The sequence below is a fragment of the Platalea leucorodia genome (assembly GCF_965183815.1).
Source record: "Platalea leucorodia genome assembly, chromosome: 10".
Lineage (NCBI taxonomy): Eukaryota > Metazoa > Chordata > Aves > Pelecaniformes > Threskiornithidae > Platalea > Platalea leucorodia.
The window spans coordinates 17,023,268-17,040,742 of NC_138832.1; the positions used below are offsets into that span (position 1 = coordinate 17,023,268).

At 45.2% G+C, this 17,475-nt stretch overlaps 1 protein-coding gene across 3 annotated transcripts in view; it reads right to left on the reverse strand.

Annotated features, from left to right (window-relative positions):
* The window catches only part of NRK (Nik related kinase), a 109,070-nt gene that overhangs the window by 39,099 nt on the left and 52,496 nt on the right, over positions 1-17,475 (reverse strand). The window contains exons 9-15 of one of the 3 annotated variants that reach the window (XM_082323245.1): positions 16,942-17,020; positions 16,069-16,244; positions 14,214-14,286; positions 13,604-13,799; positions 12,556-12,720; positions 11,628-11,786; positions 7,945-8,097 (exon numbers count right to left, since the gene is read on the reverse strand). In XM_082323245.1, coding sequence (XP_082179371.1) covers positions 7,945-8,097; positions 11,628-11,786; positions 12,556-12,720; positions 13,604-13,799; positions 14,214-14,286; positions 16,069-16,244; positions 16,942-17,020 — 1,001 coding nt within the window. Of the gene's footprint in view, positions 1-7,944; positions 8,098-11,627; positions 11,790-12,555; positions 12,721-13,603; positions 13,800-14,213; positions 14,287-16,068; positions 16,245-16,941; positions 17,021-17,475 lie in introns of all 3 variants that reach the window. The other 2 variants (XM_082323244.1, XM_082323246.1) reach the window with 2 other exon arrangements.

Consider the following 17,475-nt stretch of genomic DNA (forward strand, 5'->3'; position numbering starts at 1 on the left):
GGAAGAAATCAAATCGCTTCCTTACAAAGTCTTCATTCCAAGGGAACAAGTGAGCAGTGTAAAACTCAAGCTAGAATACTCAAAATTTGATCCTCTGACTCTTTCTGTAACTAAAGGCGGGGGGGGGGGAAGAGAAAAGATGGAAAGGTCCCTTAAATTCTACACACTGATGATCTGTTACACCGGCATCTTCCAAAGGGGAAGAAAGGCAGAGAGCTAAAAATGTCAACTGAATGTACTGATCCTCCCTGAAATGAGAAATCCTCTTGGACACAAGACTGAGACAGAACACAAGCAAACACTTTGTGAGCTGGGCCCGTCTTGAGGGACTGCTGTGCTTAGAACCAACTTGTTACAGAAATAGAAAAAATATTAAAGAAATGCCTGAAGCTATACCACTTTGTGCTTTATCTTGTCAGATCTCCCATGCAAAGCAAGACCAGGGCTCTCCGGAGACACCCGCAGCCGGCAGGAACGCCACGGGCTGACGTCCTTCCCGCGTCGGGAGGGAGCCCGTGCCCCGGCACGCTAACACACCTCTGCTGGGAGACACCTCTTGCTCAAACGCACGGCAAGACCAGCCTCCCCACCACTTGCAGGCCTAAGAAAGAGGCTGGCCATTTTTGTCTGAGTCAAAGTTCAAACTCTTGCGTCCTGATTGAGTTACTGCAACTGAGATCAGAGGCAGCTGCAGTTCAGTTTCCCCAAAGAATGACTCAGACGAATCTTTTATTGATTTATCAGCCTAAGTCTATAAAATTCTCCAGTTCCCAAGTCTTAAAAAGTAAAACACAGTAACTAAGAACTGCATACATCTTTTCAATAACATAGTATTATTACGAACTCCCTATAACTACAAGAGTAATTATTTCATGGGAACAATGTTCAAAATCACTTAAATATTGACAGGTAGTAATTCTAAAACTAGTTAAAGATGCCAAACATGCACTCAAACGCCCCATCACAAGCTCCCAGACCAGCATAGCAAAGTCAGCTGTCGAAAAACAGCCCTCAGAAGTTCACCTAGTTAAATATTCAGGTGTTTTTTCTGCCTTTTTGGGACAATATGTTCTGTTGACTCCCTTTACAGTAAATAGCTTTTTCAGCAGTTGTAACATCTCATAATCCATGTCCTTTCATTCTGTCAAAGCTACTTTTTTGTCCAACATGATTGTCACTAATAGTAGTTTTCAGTTAACCAGAATTATTTCAACAGCAAAGTGTTCCCCTGAAATGATTCATCGTGGGTATAGGAATAGATTTTACAGCAAGTGTATTATTATCAGAATATAGGAAGATTTTTGTTTCCTTGCCACTTTTTCAATAAGATACGTTTCTTCCTAAATTCCAGCTTTTGAGTCCTGCAGACTAACGGAAAACTATTTGTGCTTAAAAGCCGGATGAGCTTTGCTGAATCATGATATAAGCGACTGGGTGAATCGCAGCTCTGCAGATGGTACCCACATACCTTCTTTGGGCAGAGAGAGACCAGTACGCCGGTTCCCTGTGAAGCCAAGAAGTGATGCCTGCTTTTGGGATGATTTTTGTAGGACCTCTAAGACCTTGCAATTCCACAGCAAGCCAAAAATGTCTCAGGTAACCCCCAAAATCGTAGTGTTTGATATTCTCCTTAACTTTTACAGATAAAATAACTTGGGAGATGGACGGACGGACGGGGACAGACTCAAAAAAGACACCTAACAACGATTCTAAACTACTCAGACTTGAGCCTTACATTGTTTTTATTATAAGTAATAGTGAAAGAACAGAAGCTCCTCTCATGCACAGCAAGCACTGGTAGACAGTGTGTTACCTACTGTTGTCTTCAAACTACAAAGGCACATGTAACAGAGCTAAAAAAAAGGACCCTTTGCTTCCTGAAAGTATAACATAAGGTGATATAGTACAAAAGATCAATTACTAGAGTTAGTTTTAAAAGATTTAGGAGCAAGAAGTTTTAAAAAGACAAGCTGCACTGCTTTTTAGAGGATGCCTAAGTTACTAATTTGAACTGAATCTACGTATGTGGGGTAGATAAGTGCAACTGTTGTTACAAAACAGCATAAGGAAAAAGATTTTCTCAAACTTCTGAGCAGATCTGCTCTGGGATACTGGGTCAATCCATGACCTAATGCACAGCCAGTTCTTCTAACAGTGTTAGCTTTCTTGTTCTGTTTCAGCCACATTACTCCAGACAATAGAGGAGATTTAGCGAGCAAATCCTACAGGAAAACCACAGAGTCAATTAAAAAATGGAGTTCATTTCAGATGTGAGCTAAATCCCCCCACTAGTCAGGCAGCAGGAGCCACTGGGCAGAGAAACAGACCCAGGGACTCTGTTCAAGAAGCGTCCGAGAAATTCTGCAGGTAGCCCAGAACGACTCAACCCACACCACCACAACCAGAGAGCCAGATCTGCTACCGTGCTGCAGCAAACACAAAAACAGGTACAAAACAGGTGGAAATGGTACGCTCTGATCTGGTAATATCTCACATTTCCCTTACCAGACAGATAGGATACAAGAGACTGAGAAATCATGCTCCCTGCACCTCAGGGGCTGCGTCAAGATTTCCAGTGAAATAATTTTGAGAGAGGTTTGGGCAACCAGGATGTGCCACAAAACCTCACAGAATATGATCGTTTAAAATAAGAAGTCGTTTTTGTCTGAGCAGAGCAGCGATCACAGATGATCCCTCTCTGACAAACCTGGCTGGAAGTTCTTCAGCACAGACATCTATGATGAACTCAGCTTGAATTTTAACTCCGCAGTTCACTTTTATTTTAAATCAACAAGGCACCCAGGTATCGAACTTTACAAGTATATTGCTGTGAGTCTTTTAATCTCCAGGTGACTAACTGGCCCAGCACTCATATTGCCTTAACACTTCATACAGTTAATGCAGGCAGCATATCCAAACATGCCGCTATTAGCATCAACAGCTGCTGCCAACCAGCAAAAGGAAACGCAGCCCTTCAGAGGATTTATAAATTACCCATTGAAGTTCATCTGGTCTCCATGCTAACACAGCAGGTAAGAGTACAGATTAGCTTCTCCCTGTCCACACGGTCTCTGTCAGCTGGAGCAGTGACTTGTCAGTGGGTAACAGGGCAGCTACCAGCAGGGAGTGAAATCACACGGCAACAACTGTGTATCACTTGCCGTTATTATTCTTAAGTAACACCATCACTTTAAACAGCATAAAATTTTTATAGCGTAGTTTCCATCAAGGAATGTGAAAGAGGTTGATGAATACTGCTTCATACCTCACCACTCCCCTCGGCAGCTGGGAGAGGTACTACCAAACAGAGAAGCACCGACAGGGTGCAAAGGAATGGAGTGACTTGTCCTAAGCGACGCAGCCAGCCTAGAACGCAGCTCCTTTCATCCCCGGAGCAGCATTTTAACAGGGCAGGACTATCCTCTGTACAGCACTGTGCTCCTGCAGAATCCCAAATGCCCTGCAAGAAACTACAGACTCTCCCACTTGTATTGCAGAGCTGAAATATTCACCTCAAGGAAGCTGCCAGCCTCTACCCAAGGCTAAGATACAAATGTCCTTCTTGTAGACCTTGCACCAGCTTTCCAGTGATTTGATGCTACAAGCCAGCCCATCAACTCAGCCCGGTTACAACACGCATGGCTTGAAATGACAAACTGGCCCTGGAAAAAAGGATGTGAGAAGACACACAAATATTTTCCCAGGTAAAAACTATCAGGTGGAATGGGGCCTTTCCTCCCCCAACAGCTGTCTATGGTGATTCTTCCATCATCACCAAACAGCAACCCAAACAGCAAAGGCGCAGGGAGGCTTTGACTTAAAGATGCTAACAGCCAGCTGTTACCTGCCTCCCGCAGACTCGCTCCAGGGCACAAACAGAAGCAGAAGGACAGGGGAGAGCTGAGCCAGGGAGCCTGATCCGCGAGGACCCCGACTCTTGGGGAAGGAGAAGCTATGGAGTGCTTTGTGAAGCACAGCCTGAGAAAAAGGCACAACATGAGAATGGTGCTATGAGGAGGGCTGAGCTTGACGTGGCCAGTATACGGAGCTGCTAACAAGGGCATGTTTTTTAAGGCACTACAACATCTTGGTTTTTAAGGCACTATCCATATCATGCTGGGGGACTTCACCCACCCCGACATCTGCTGGAACAGTAGCACAGCAAGCTGTAGGCAATCCAGGAGACTCCTGGAGTGCAAGGAGAATAACTTCTTAAGCCAGCTAATAGACAGCCCTACCAGAGGGAATGCAATACTGGACCTGATGGTCACCAACGCAAGTGAGCTCATCAGTGCTGTCAAGACTGAAGGCAGCCTGGGCTGCAGTGATCATGCACTGGTGTTCACAGTCCTGAGGGATATGGGTCAGGCGAAGAATAAAGTAAGGACACTGAATTTTAGGAAAGCAAACTTCCAGCTCTTCAAGGACTTAGTCAATGGCAAGCTGCCCTCAGGGGCAGAACAGAGCTGGCAGATCTTTAAGGACACTTTCCATAAAGCACAAGAGCTCTCGATCCCCAGGCATAAGAAATCAGGAAAGGAAGGCAAGAGACCAGCATGGCCGAGTCGAGACCTGCTGGTCAAACTAAAGGGCAAGAAGGAAATGCACAGGCAGCGGAAACAGGGACAGGTATCTTGGGAAGAGTATAGGGACGCTGCCCGGTTGCGTAGGGATGGGGTCGGGAGGGCCAAGGCGCAGCTGGAGCTGAACGTGGCAAGGGATGCAAGGAATAATAAGGCGGCCTTCTATAGCTATGTCAGCCAGAAAAGGAATGTCAAAGAAAGCATACCCCCCAGATGAATGCGACTGGCAAACTGGTAACAATGGACGAGAAGGCTGAGGTACTCAACAACTCTTTTGCCTCACTGGCAGCCTCCCTTCCCACACCTCTCAAGTGGATGGACCACAAGACAGGGACTGGGGAAACAAAGTCCCTCCCGCTGTAAGAGAAGACCAGGTTTGAGACCACCTGAGGAACCTGAACACACATAAGTCTATAGGGCCTGATGAGATGCATCCCAGAGTCCTGAGGGAATTGGCTGATACAGTTGCCAAGTCACCCTCCATCATATCTAAAAAGTCATGGCAGTCAGGTGAAGTCCCTGGTGACTGGAAAAAGAGAAACATTGCACCCATTTTTAAAACGGGTAGAAAGGAGGAGCCTGGGAACTACCGACCTGTCAGCCTCACCTCTGTGACTGGGAAGATCGTGGAACAGATCCTCCTAAGAAGCTATGTTAAGGCACATGAAGGACAGGGAGGTGATTTCGGACAGCCAGCACGGCTTCACCAAGGGCAAGTCTTGCCTGACGAACCTAGTGGCCTAGGACTACATCAGTGGACAAGGGAAGAGCTACGGATGTCATCTACCTGGACTTCTGTAAGGACTTTGACATGGTCCCCCATAACCTCCTTCTCTCTAAATTGGAGAGATATGGATTTGATGGGTGGACTGTTTGGTGGATGAGGAATTGGCTGGATGGTCACACCCAGAGGGTAGTGGTCAACAGCTCAATGTCTGGATGGAGATCAGTGATAAGTGGTGTTCCTCAGGGGTCCGTATTGGGACCAGTACTGTTAATATCTTCATCAATGACATAGTGGGATCGAGTGCACTCTCAGCAAGTTTTCAGATGACACTAAGCTGAGTGGTGTGGTTGACGCACCTGAGGGACGGGATGCCATCCAGGGGGACCTGGACAAGCTGGAGAAGTAGGCCCATGTGAACCTCATGAAGTTTAACAAAGCCAAGTGCAAGGTCCTGCACTTGGGTTGGGGCAACCCCCGGTATCAATACAGGCTGGGGGACGAAGGGATTGAGAGCAGCCTTGAGGAGAAGGACGTGGGGGTACTGGTAGATGAAAAGCTGGAGGTGAGCCAGCAGTGTGTGCTCGCAGCCCAGAAAGCCAACCGTATCCTGGGCTGCATCAAAAGAAGCGTGGCCAGCAGGGCGAGGGAGGTGATTCTGCCCCTCTACTCTGCTCTGGTGAGACCCCACCTGAGGTACTGCGTTCAGCTCTGGGGTCCTCAGCACAGGATGGATACAGACCCGTTGGAGCAGGTCCAGAGAAGGACCACAAAAATGATCAGAGGGCTGGAACACCTCTGCTATGAGGAAAGGCTGAGAGAGCTGGGGTTGTTCAGCCTGGAGAAGAGGAGGCTCTGGGGAGACCTTATTGCAGCCTTTCAGTACTTAAAGGGGGCTTACAAGAAAGATGGGGACAAGCTTTTTAATAGGGCTTGTAGCGATAGGACAAGGGGTAATGGTTTTAAACTAAAAGAGGGTAGATTCAGACTAGATAGAAGGAAGAAATTTTTCACAATGAGGGTGGTGAAACACTGGAACGGGTTGCCCAGAGAGGTGGTAGATGCCCCATCCCTAGAAACATTCACGGTCAGGTTGGATGGGGCTCTGAGCAACCTGATCTAGTTGTAGATGTCCCTGCTCATTGCAGGGGGGTCAGACTAGATGACCTATAAAAGTCCCTTCCAACCCAAACCATTCTGTGATCTTCCATGCAGGATGTTCACCAGAAGCTCATGCCAAGCAAGATTTCAGTGGCCAGCAATGAGCTTAAGAAAAGCTTGGGATAATACAACCTAACCTTATAGTAATAACCCATAATCGCAGGTAGTCTCAAAGAAGTACAGGGGCCCACCCTGCTTCTAGGGCTCAGCGGTGAGGCAGCACGACACGCTCTGAAAGCGGCTGAGCTGAAACTAATCACCCATCTTTCCCTGCAGTCTGATCTTCCCCCTTTGACTCCAAGACCCAGCGCACAAGGAAAAGAGGCCACAAGATGCCACAGCAGCACACAAACAACGCCTAAGCCTGATCTGAATGCCACACTCTGCTGTGGGTACCACCAGCTAAATCCCACAGAAGCAAGTGGAGAGATGGATCAGAAGCTGTACATCCATCCAAGCAGGAGTCCAGCACAAACTGAGAGCTGCCAAGAATAAAACAAGCGCTATGATTGTATATCCTCATTGAGGGGATGAATGAATGCACAAATGAAGTGCTGTGGGGAACTGTAAAGGCAGTAATTCCTGCCACTGCATGTTTTCAAAGCAAGTGGAGATTTCCAGCTTAAATGAGCTGTGCTCACACTTACAGTAGTTTATTCCATTTCTACTTGCTGTCTTGTTTTTCTTTTGCTCACACGTGCTTACAGTCCCTTCACAAGAGACTGGAGCAAAAAGTAACTGCAGTCTAAGCTACTTATTTCATGCACTGTGAAAGAGTAGGATGTTGAAAGGAAGCCGAGTTTTTGGGCACACTGTGAGAACCCTGAATCACCTCTCCCAGAACTGGTAGAAATAGCAGGAGCTAAAATGTTTTGAGAGAAGGATTGCAATGCAGAACTTTATCAGAGTGCTTTCACTGTATAGGTACTGTTTAGGTACCACTTCTACCTCTAATACTGAAATCTTTCAAGTCACAGACCTTCTGGGCTCTATCCACAGGCAAAATCTGACTCTGCATTATTCCTTATTGCATCTCCATATACTTCTAGATTATTTCATAAGATCACTAACAATCTTGCTTATTTATATGGTCTTCAGGGATAAAAATTCTGGCTTTGGACTTGTTTTGTAAAGTGCCACATGTATTTATGGCGCCATATAAATAATACATCATCCAGGGACTGCAGCAGCACAGTCATTCAGGCTTTCTGCGAAACATCTAAGAGTAATATCATGGAATCAGCAATCAGGCATCAAGTATATAAAAATAACTGTTATCTAACCCTGATCTGCAATGCCTAAGTATAATTCCATGTAGAACTTAGCAGCATGTGGTGGCACTAAAAACCTCTGAGCCAGTTTGCACAGGCCTCAGCCATTTGCGCCAGGAGCAAAGGGAATCAGCTTTCGGATGTGCTGTTCCGCTTAGGAACCCCCCGTGCTTCCTCCTCCCCAGCTGGGGCAGCAGTACCGTACCTGTACTAACACGGCTCTCTGTGGCGCGGGGGTGCAAGGGCTGGAACTGCTGCCAGATCCCATCCTGGCGTGTGGCGTGGCTTCGTGCCCCAGCACCGCTGGCCACTGGAGGGAAGGCTGGATGCTGTCATTTTTCTTTTTTCTGTCCTCGGCCTGAGAAGGAGAAAAGCAGCAGCATGTTGCACACAGAGCCTCAGGCTTTGCAGCCTGGATGTTCTCCAACAGCAGCACAGGGCGCACCGACTCTGATGGACCTCCCCATCGGGGAGAGGTCAGCCCTGGCACAATATGAACCATTATCGCCTCTCCATTTGCAACCCTTCCTTTTCCATCAAGTTTCCAAAGTGCAGCAAGGAAAAGGGCCTGAGTTGCCATCTGCTGTGTTCTAGGCCATCCCATTTGCTGCAGGCTGGGATTTTAGCTGGGAGGAATCATCTGTCTGTATTTACTTATCTTTGACAACATGCAGCCTGTTTTGCTGTGCATTTATTACCCCCTTCTACCATGCTGACATTAATGCATGTTGCTTGCTACTTTAAAACACTTTTTACACTCTATCTTTTGGTATGTTACTTGCACTATGGAAAGGACTGAGCAACATGATCTAGAAGAAATAAAGGTCCTTTTATTCCTGAGGGCATTGCTCATTACAAAAATCTTTATTCTATGGTTTTGACCCCACTGCTCTTTCCAGTTTCACTCAACATGACTAATTCCCGTGCTCTAGTGTAAATCTTTAGCATATCCTCTGATTCAGCAGCCTAGAAACAGCTAGACACGGTAAACTAGAGATTAATGCCATAAAAAATACCCAGTTAGTTATCGGTGTCTAGGTGGGCATTCTTAACGGTATCTCTCACTGTATCTGGATATTTGTGCCTACATCAGGAAGGTAAGCATATTCTTAACACAGCCTAGGAAACTGCTGAGGAGATGGAAAATGATTCCACTTAGTCTCACAGATCTTGACTGGGAAAAAAAAAAAAAAAAAAACGAACACCAAAAACAACCTCAACAGAAAAAAAGCTTATTAAAACAAACAACCACAGCCAAATACCATGAAATTCTAGCCCAAGTGAACCTGATCGTTATATTACCCTTGAGGCCAGATTTTCATTACTTGCAACTCCTAATAACGAAAGGCAAATTTTACCATAAGCAGGAAAGAAAATGTAAATATTAGAGTGGTTTCACTAAGCTAGATGTGATAATTTACCTACCACCTCTGTGCCCAAAGGGTGCTTGTATGCAATATATTATGATCCAGCTGCAAATTCATGCAGCCAGCACTTTGGGCTCCCAGAACTGATGCCAGCCCCTACCCAGGCACTGAACGAGTGCAGCGTCAAGCCCGCGCTAGGAGCCCTTGCCTCTCAGCTCATTAGCCCCGGTGCCGGCGGGACCAGCTACAGCACAGAGCGAGCTCACGTCTGCACGCACCAGGGGAAACCTGCCCACCGCAGGAGGGGGCAATGGCAAAGATGAGGAACTCCCAAGAAAGGGTTCTGTGGCCCCAAACATCAAACTTGAGGCTTTATGGGTTTTTCTTTGTTTTTAATGCCTCAATGCAACAATAATTCTGGAGAGTTTTTGTATATCAATAATTGGTCCTGCAAATGCCAACGAGCCCTAGAAAGTATGCAAACCAATTCCCTCTTGAGTGGGCTATCTCTATCCCCGTGTAGATCTCTCCCAACAGAAAAACTAGCATCTCTTTGGCTAATAAACTGGGAAAGATCAATACCAACAAGAAAAAATTCACTGAGCTATCACTGTTAAAAACAGTCAAAATTTTAAAGCATTTTTAAATTATTGTGAAAAATTATGACTGCTGCCATAATTACAAAGTCTCAAACTTTAACCAAAAAAATGCAACCCTGTACCACTAATTATAATTTTAGTGGAAGGATCTGTGAATTCCAAGAAGTTCCGAGATTAAGTAAGTAATATTGTAAAATAATTTGCCCTTAAATCTAGAGTATATTATGGTAGCCATAACGACAAGACCCTCGTGCTGTGAACCTAAAAGGCTGGCAGCGCTTTATCTGCAACTGGTGATATTTTATTTCACCACTAAATTAAAAGTTAACAGTGACTGCACACTGAATTCCATAATACAATTCATTCTGCCACAAAGGGGTCATTTACAAAACACATGCCAAAACCAGAGATCAGTATTTAAGCTGACATTTTGCAGTTCTTTTGACTTCTAACTACAATGAAGTAGAAAAGAAAGTTAAATTAACTTAACTGAGCTGCATTTTCTCCCCACCCACCGAAAGCCTAGCAAAGGCAAAGCATTTCTATCGACTTTGATGTTGTGTATTTAGCAAAAGCAGCTTACTTCTCTGCCCAGACCCAATTTAGTCCCCAGCTGGAATAAGACCCAGCCCTCCACCATCAAACAAATACTGATTTCAGGAGGAGTTCATTCAAATTTCAGTAATGATTTGTTTAACCAGTCGATGCAATAAAGCCTTTGGAGCTAGGGCATTTGGTTTTTTTGACAGTTAAGTTGTACTTCAAACAGAATTATTCTCTTGTTTTCACAAACTGCTACTCTAACAAGGAGCTTAATATCTTCTGTTTTCCTGATTTCATACTGCTGCTTAGCTCTTTGTAGACTCTATTCAGTTATTGAAATTCATCATTTCATCAATCCTAACAGTTTCATTTAACTGTTTATCAAAATAGAAAATTTCAGCTAAGGGAACCAGTTGCAGCATGCACGCATACATGCACACAGATCAAGAGGTGACAAAGAGGGCACTTGCTTAAAGACTGCAGCAAGATGTTAAGAAGCAGCGCTCTGCATTCCTCCTACAAACATGTGCGTGAGCTCTCCTCTTGCCTTTGCTTGGGTATTTTGGGAATATGCTTTGCCATGAACGCAGAGACCATTACATCCACTATTCTACTTAGACACAGCCACCCGAGGAGGCACCTGTGAGCTGCTGAGATTTCTGACATCAACCCAGGCTTTAGTAACACAGCAAATCGCACTAGCGGTAGGACTGGGCTCACAAGTTGGGACTGTATCAAAAAGAAAAGTAAGTGTGCTAGGAATGATGAGATAACTTATGTGAAACGGACCCATAGCTTTTCACAATACGATAACAGTAAGCAGAACAAGTTGGTGGGCAGAGTTAGCAAAAGAGTGAAATGGATTACAACTCTTAATCAAGGACTGTATGTGGCTACCCCGATCCATCAAATCTTATCCACCTAAAATCCTGGGAGACAAACACCAAGAAAAGGCATCACAGCCTGACATTGGGGCAGAGAGATCTGTGCTTGGTAGACATGACACCATTCTGTGTCTGGGTCAATTCTGTGAACCCTAAAATCAGACAAAGACATCTGTTAAACCTCAGATGATAGTACCTTAATGCATTCCTCTTTGGAAGACGAGGGAATGACACCGGGTTGACCAGAAGGGCCCTGTTTCCCCATGCACCAGTCAAACCCTTCTCTGAACTTGAGCAGAAGTGACAGAGCAACCTTTCCTTTCCCTTATCCTCTACATTAATGGAAACCAAAGGCTTTACTGTAGCATAAGTGTGTAGTAAGACACAGGTCAAGCTCCAGATTTAGGTTTAAAGATCAGTCTGTTCTCTGCTTCAGCATTACCACAGCATCATAAACCGCAAAGCACCAAAATGCTACGTTGGCCGAGATGATACCTCTTTGCTTGTGCCGCTTGATGGAGGATGGACTGCTGAATTTGAACTCTTGGAAGGCTCTTTCTTCTTCTGCTTGTGGTCATGCTGGAGAGACAGCAGCTGTGTCTGATCTTTGGGGAGAGTTCGATGCACCTTCCTGTTGTGCTGCACATCTTCCACCTTCTGAAAGCAGAGAGCGATGAACCTCAGAGAGAACAATGCCTTGGAGGACAATCACGGTGACCGCTGGAATTACTGGCTTTTCAAAGAACAAAGCAAGCACAATTCCAGCAGGGCTGACAGAAGAGCCACAACCCCGAGCAATAGGAAGCATAAAGTGTCCCCAAACACTCTGTGTTTGGCTTTTGGAGACAGCACGTCAGGAAATCATATTTTTTCTTTTTACTTTTCCTAAAACCAGAGGGATTTAATCACACACTTCATGCTTCTGTTTGATTACAAATCAGTTTGCTGCTGAAACATTAGAAAAACATTGTCGCCAAGGTGCCAGACTTGACAATGAGACTTCAGCATTAAAATTAACCTCTGCTCCATTTTTATTTGTGAAAAAGAAACGGTCCTGGTTACAACCCGAACAGAAACGGGAGACTGGAGATTTAAGCTTAGGTTGAGCTGATGCGGGAAGCTTTCAGGGTAAATATATTTTAGATCAGATTGAAGTGACTGAAGACCATTTCAGCAGGGAGAAACGGCAGGGACAGAAGTGGGAGAGGCAGCGTCATTGCTATAGATAAGGAGGATGACTCAGTAACACGTAAGTTAACTCAAAAGAAGGCTGAATCTGAGAACAAGATGCAGTAAACGCATTAAAAAAGTCCCCCTCTGGTCTGTGACTCAGAGGATGGGAACACCCTTAGGGAACTGAGAGAGACATCAGCTACAGGAACAGGGAGCTGCGAATTGCTGTCAGTAAATGCTCTTTTCATACCTGCTTCTTCTCCGATTTCCTCTGTCCTTCTACTATGAACCGTTCATCTTCCACAGCCCTTTTGTCTTCTTTACACCTCTCCTCTTTCCTCTGAATGGCCTTAGCCTCTGGCCACCTCTGCTCACACTCCTGCTGCCTTCGCAGCTCCTGCTCTCGCCTCTGATGCTGGAAGAGAGCCAGGGAATGACATTGCTTATTTTACTTTACTTTTGTACCCACCAATTATTTATGCCAGTGTTCATTAATCACAAGGCCCATTTCCTGCTACGCAGGAATCCCCTGACTATCACTAACCGGGGATACCCGATACACTGCACAGCAGAAGCAGGCAGCCACAAGCTGCCACCGCAATGACTGCCAAACCTGAAGTGAAACCTTTGCCCTTTTGGCAGCCGAGGGCAGATTTGCCATTCATCTAAGCAGGCATGCAAGATCTCTGTGATGGCTGGCAGCTAATCTAATGACAAATGTCTTCCCATCATTTTGAGAAGGAAGAGTTTTTCCAGAGTCCCCCTGTTTTGCTGGAGCAGCACTATGCTTCACAAATGCCAGCTCTGGAGTGTTTGCACAATGCTTGAATTTCATCAGATACTCATGAGAAGAGACACGTTGGTGATTTAGCAATGCCTCCAACACCATAGCGTCTCAGACAGCTGAAGAGGCAGCAGCTATCTTGTAACATCTTAAACAGAAGCAGGGCCAGGACTCTGGGTCAGACAGACAGACTCCAAATTGGGCAACACACGAGAAAGAAATCAGGATGGCTCATCCCATCTGCCTGGGCTTCCACCACCAAACAAACTCAAGCAAAATGCTCTTCCACTCCCAAAGCTCAGGGCAGGTTGTCAGCAGGAAGAGGACAGAGCCCATATAAAATCATTTAAAACCATTGCGTTCAAAAGTGACACAGTTCTCCCAAGGCTAAAGACTACAATCCAGGTTGTGCTGACAATTTAACACAGCCTTCTTGCCGTTCAAAGCCTACTCTCTACAGCCACATTTTTTATTTGTGATGAGACATGGAACAACAATACAAGCCAGTCCCTACATCTTCCAGCCTCCTCCTCTGCTCTTTCTGCTGCTCGATCCGTTTCTGCCGCTCCATCAGCAGCTGCTTCTTGTATTTCTCCTGGTCCTTCAGCTGCTGCTGCTGGCGATGAGGGTCAGAACGGTTTTTGTTCTCCTGCTGCAGCCTCAGAAATTCACGACGGAGAGTTGACTCCCCTGGGAGATTAACTATGGAGCTGAAACAAAGGGAAAGTTTCTACATGACTAAACATAATATTAAAGAGAGAACATAAGGTGCATTGGGAATTGCTTGTTGTCCTGTGTTAGCAAATTAAGGTGTTCTGATAAACCTCCAGCATGTTGACTATGCATCCGCACTTTACTGTGCTACAAAACAGCCTGAAGCTGATTATTGGGTCCTTCGTTTGAGAGTTTCCTCCCTATTGCAGGGGAACTAAGCAGCAGCTTATTACAGACATCTTATACTCTGCAGTTATATTTGATAGCTACAAAACAGTTAAAGCTACCAGAGGTGATACAGGAGATAAGGGATTCAGAGCAAGTTAAGAAACCCATTCTGGCTGAGGAGGGCTGCCTTCGAGGAGAACAGCTTGGGCAGTCAAATTTTCTATTCCAGTAATAAAATTAACCTTGGTTCTCCTTCATCTTCATTCAGCTCATCATCTTCCTCCTCACTTCCACTGTAATCATAGTCCGTTTCTTCTAAAAAAGAGAAGAATAAACAAACCCCAGTGGAGGATGCTGTTATTTAAGATACGATCTTGAACTTTGTTTCTGAGCACTGAACCTGAACTACATGTAGCTCAGCAGGAATTTAAAAGCCACAGGTTGCACTGGGAGGCTGGGGGGAGGTAAGACAAGACATCCACGTACATAATTCAAAATCTAGTTCAGATAATGTTTCAGGGCAGCCCCTTTACACACTCCCACTTTTTGCAAAACCAATACAGTCAGTCAAGGGAAAACTAACCTATTTCCATAATGTGAAATAAATTAGGCTAAACCCACAGAGAAATCCAAACCCCGTAACAATGCCAGCAGAGGGGTTCTTCAGAAAGAAATTTAGATAGGACATAAAAGACTTGTACTGCCCTTCTCTGCTATCATATACCTGTTGTATGGCTACGCTGAGGCCTTTGGTAAATCCAGGTTTCCTTTTGTATTAAAGTGAATAATTAAAAAAAGGAACAAGGATAATAAATTAATGCTAGTTTTAGCACAGCGGTTCAGAAGAAGCTGACGCACACTTTCAAAGTTCTCTTCGAGACCAACGTGAAGGTAGCTTTTAAAGGATAATTTCTGGTCCTTCTCTGTATTGCTGGCTATATGGCATGCTGAAGTGGGACTTAGTTTTTTTTTTAAGTCACTATTTTGAAGTGTACAGTCTGGCAATTTCAGACTGTTCTCCCTTTCAGGGGAGCTTTGATTAAAAATAGCACTTTTCAGGTCAAAATATAACTATCTATCAAGAAGTGATTGTTATCATTGCATTCCCCGCCCCCAAGGGCATTTGTGAGAAACTCTAACTTGCTATCTTTCCATTTGAATGTGCGTTGAGATTCATAGCTGAGAGAGATGGCGGTATTTGCAGCTACTGTTGGAGTCAGTAAATCTACATTGCAACAGTAATTTCATTTTAGGCACAAATATTCCTGTTGTCAAATCAATGCTTGGAGTTTGTAAGTCATTTTCCAACTGTGTAGTGCCTTCCGAGTTTGCCCTCGTAGCCACTGATCTTCACAGCGCCCTTGCCAGTACAAAACATACAGAAGAGGAAGAAGGGAGAGAGGTGGTGGGTGGTCAGTGGGCTACGGCTCTCTCTCCACTTTGCAGAGCCCCAGTCTGCTGTGCACAGGCATTTACACAAGTATCATCCCCACTGCAGTACTGCTTCTTCCAGGTTGTGCTCTGAAGAGCAAGGCTAGCATTTGGAACAAACTCAGATTCTCTCTTTCTTCAGCCACCCTGTGACGTAAATGATTCATTATACCCATTTGTGCTTTGCTGGAGCTTGGAGGCCTTCTCGAGGTCTCTTTTGTGCACTCCACTGCAAAAGGCTTAAAGAGCGCTTCTGCCCCCAAAGAACTCACAAGCTAAAATTATATGGAGACGCAACAGGTAAATCAAACGGATTGGGGACAGACTGATGAACTAAGAGACTAGGAAATGCTCACTGAATACCACTTAGATACTCAAGAAAGTAGAGACCTAGACTTTACTTGGAGTCCTTGCTCAAGTTAGCGTTAGGGTTGCTCTCAGTGAATCAGGGCCAGTTATGCTCCTAAGACTTTAGCACTTAAACACCATTAAGGACCTGGGCTTTGGCAAAGAGATCTTCAAAATGGCCTCACTGCTATCAAGGACAACACTTTCTCAGTTTTCCTAGTTCTAGTATTTCAGTTGCATCCGCCTTGTAGTCTGCTGTCAAAATTGGAAGAGGACCTACTCTCTGCAGTGCCTTTTATTTTGTTTTTGCCACGTTACCCTTTTCTCCTTTTTTCTTCCTGGTCCTGTCCAGGTGGTCTTTCAGCATGATGCGCACTTGCCGTTCATTCTGCATGTCTCGGATGAAAGAATGCTTAAGCAAGGTTTCAGTGGACGGACGATGCAAGTAATTTTTTACAAGGCAGCTTTCAACAAAGTTTAGGAATTTTTTTGACCTGAAAAGATAGAAAAGTGGAGGAAAACAATAATCCTTTTCAACTTGTGCACCAAGCACTACCCCTGAGTGATGGAAAGCACTAGCTTTGCAAGGTTTCCTTTTGCACTGGAACTGCGTGAGACAATTTGAGTTTTGCCACCAGCGTGCCTCCCGAGACCAGCACAGCGCTGAGGGTGAATGACGGGGAACTCCACTGCAACTGCCCTCTCAGTGGAGTCACCCTGAATTTACATCCAGATCAACAAAACCACAATCTGGCCAATGCAACTCTTTCAAAAATACCCTTACCCTTTTGATATGGTTAAGATTTTCCTTATACGTTTCATTTAAAAGACAAACTAATCCTCTGTAGGCCACAGTGACTGCCATTAGCCCCACAATGTCCATGCAGTCTTCTGACAAAGCGCTGACCCCAAGCAGCCCATCTACACCTTGCCTCTACTGCAATTTCAGCCACGCATGCCAAACTTCAGCAACTGCAATGACTGCCACAGTTTAGGCAGCGTTCAAAAGAAAGGTGTTGCTTCCCAAAGGTAAACTGCATCTGCACCTGCGGCTTAACACAGCACTAGAAACAGCCTAGGAAAGACCTCATAGATCACTGTAGGATTTAAGATCGTTGCCTCTGGATGAGAGAGCCCAAAATCCTCCTAAGCCCAATGCAGCAAAAATACAGTTTTTACACATCTCTTTACCATTTTCTGGATTTCAACTTTGGGGGCGGGTTCCGTGGGATGAGGAAGAGCGCTCTCATGGGGTGCATGTCACACAGGGCTGCAAAGGAAACCACAAGCTATTGAAGGGTGCGCGTCCCCGCTGCGTCCCTCCCACAGCCTGACCCCGCTGACCCAGCCGGGCCGGGAGCCTGGCTCTCCCGACAGAGAGGAGCAGTCCTCCACAAACACTCCCACTTCCAACAGCACAGCATCCGCCGCAGAACCGCACCGTTAGTCAACAAAATTCACACTCCAGCCAAGGAATAAAGTCTCTGAGCACACAGAAATCTTTCACGACAACATGCTGCTATTGCCAGTTAAAACAGATTTGAAAGAAAGGCTGCATGGCAGGAACAAGTACAACTTTCTTCATATTTTTTATATACAAGGCTTCAGAAGGACATAAAAAAGCTCACCTTTCTAATACACCAAAGGGTGTTTTCTCATAAATAGAAGTTAAAGTCGGGATTGAAATACTTATCTAGTTCATTATGTCTGGCTTATGGTTCAGAT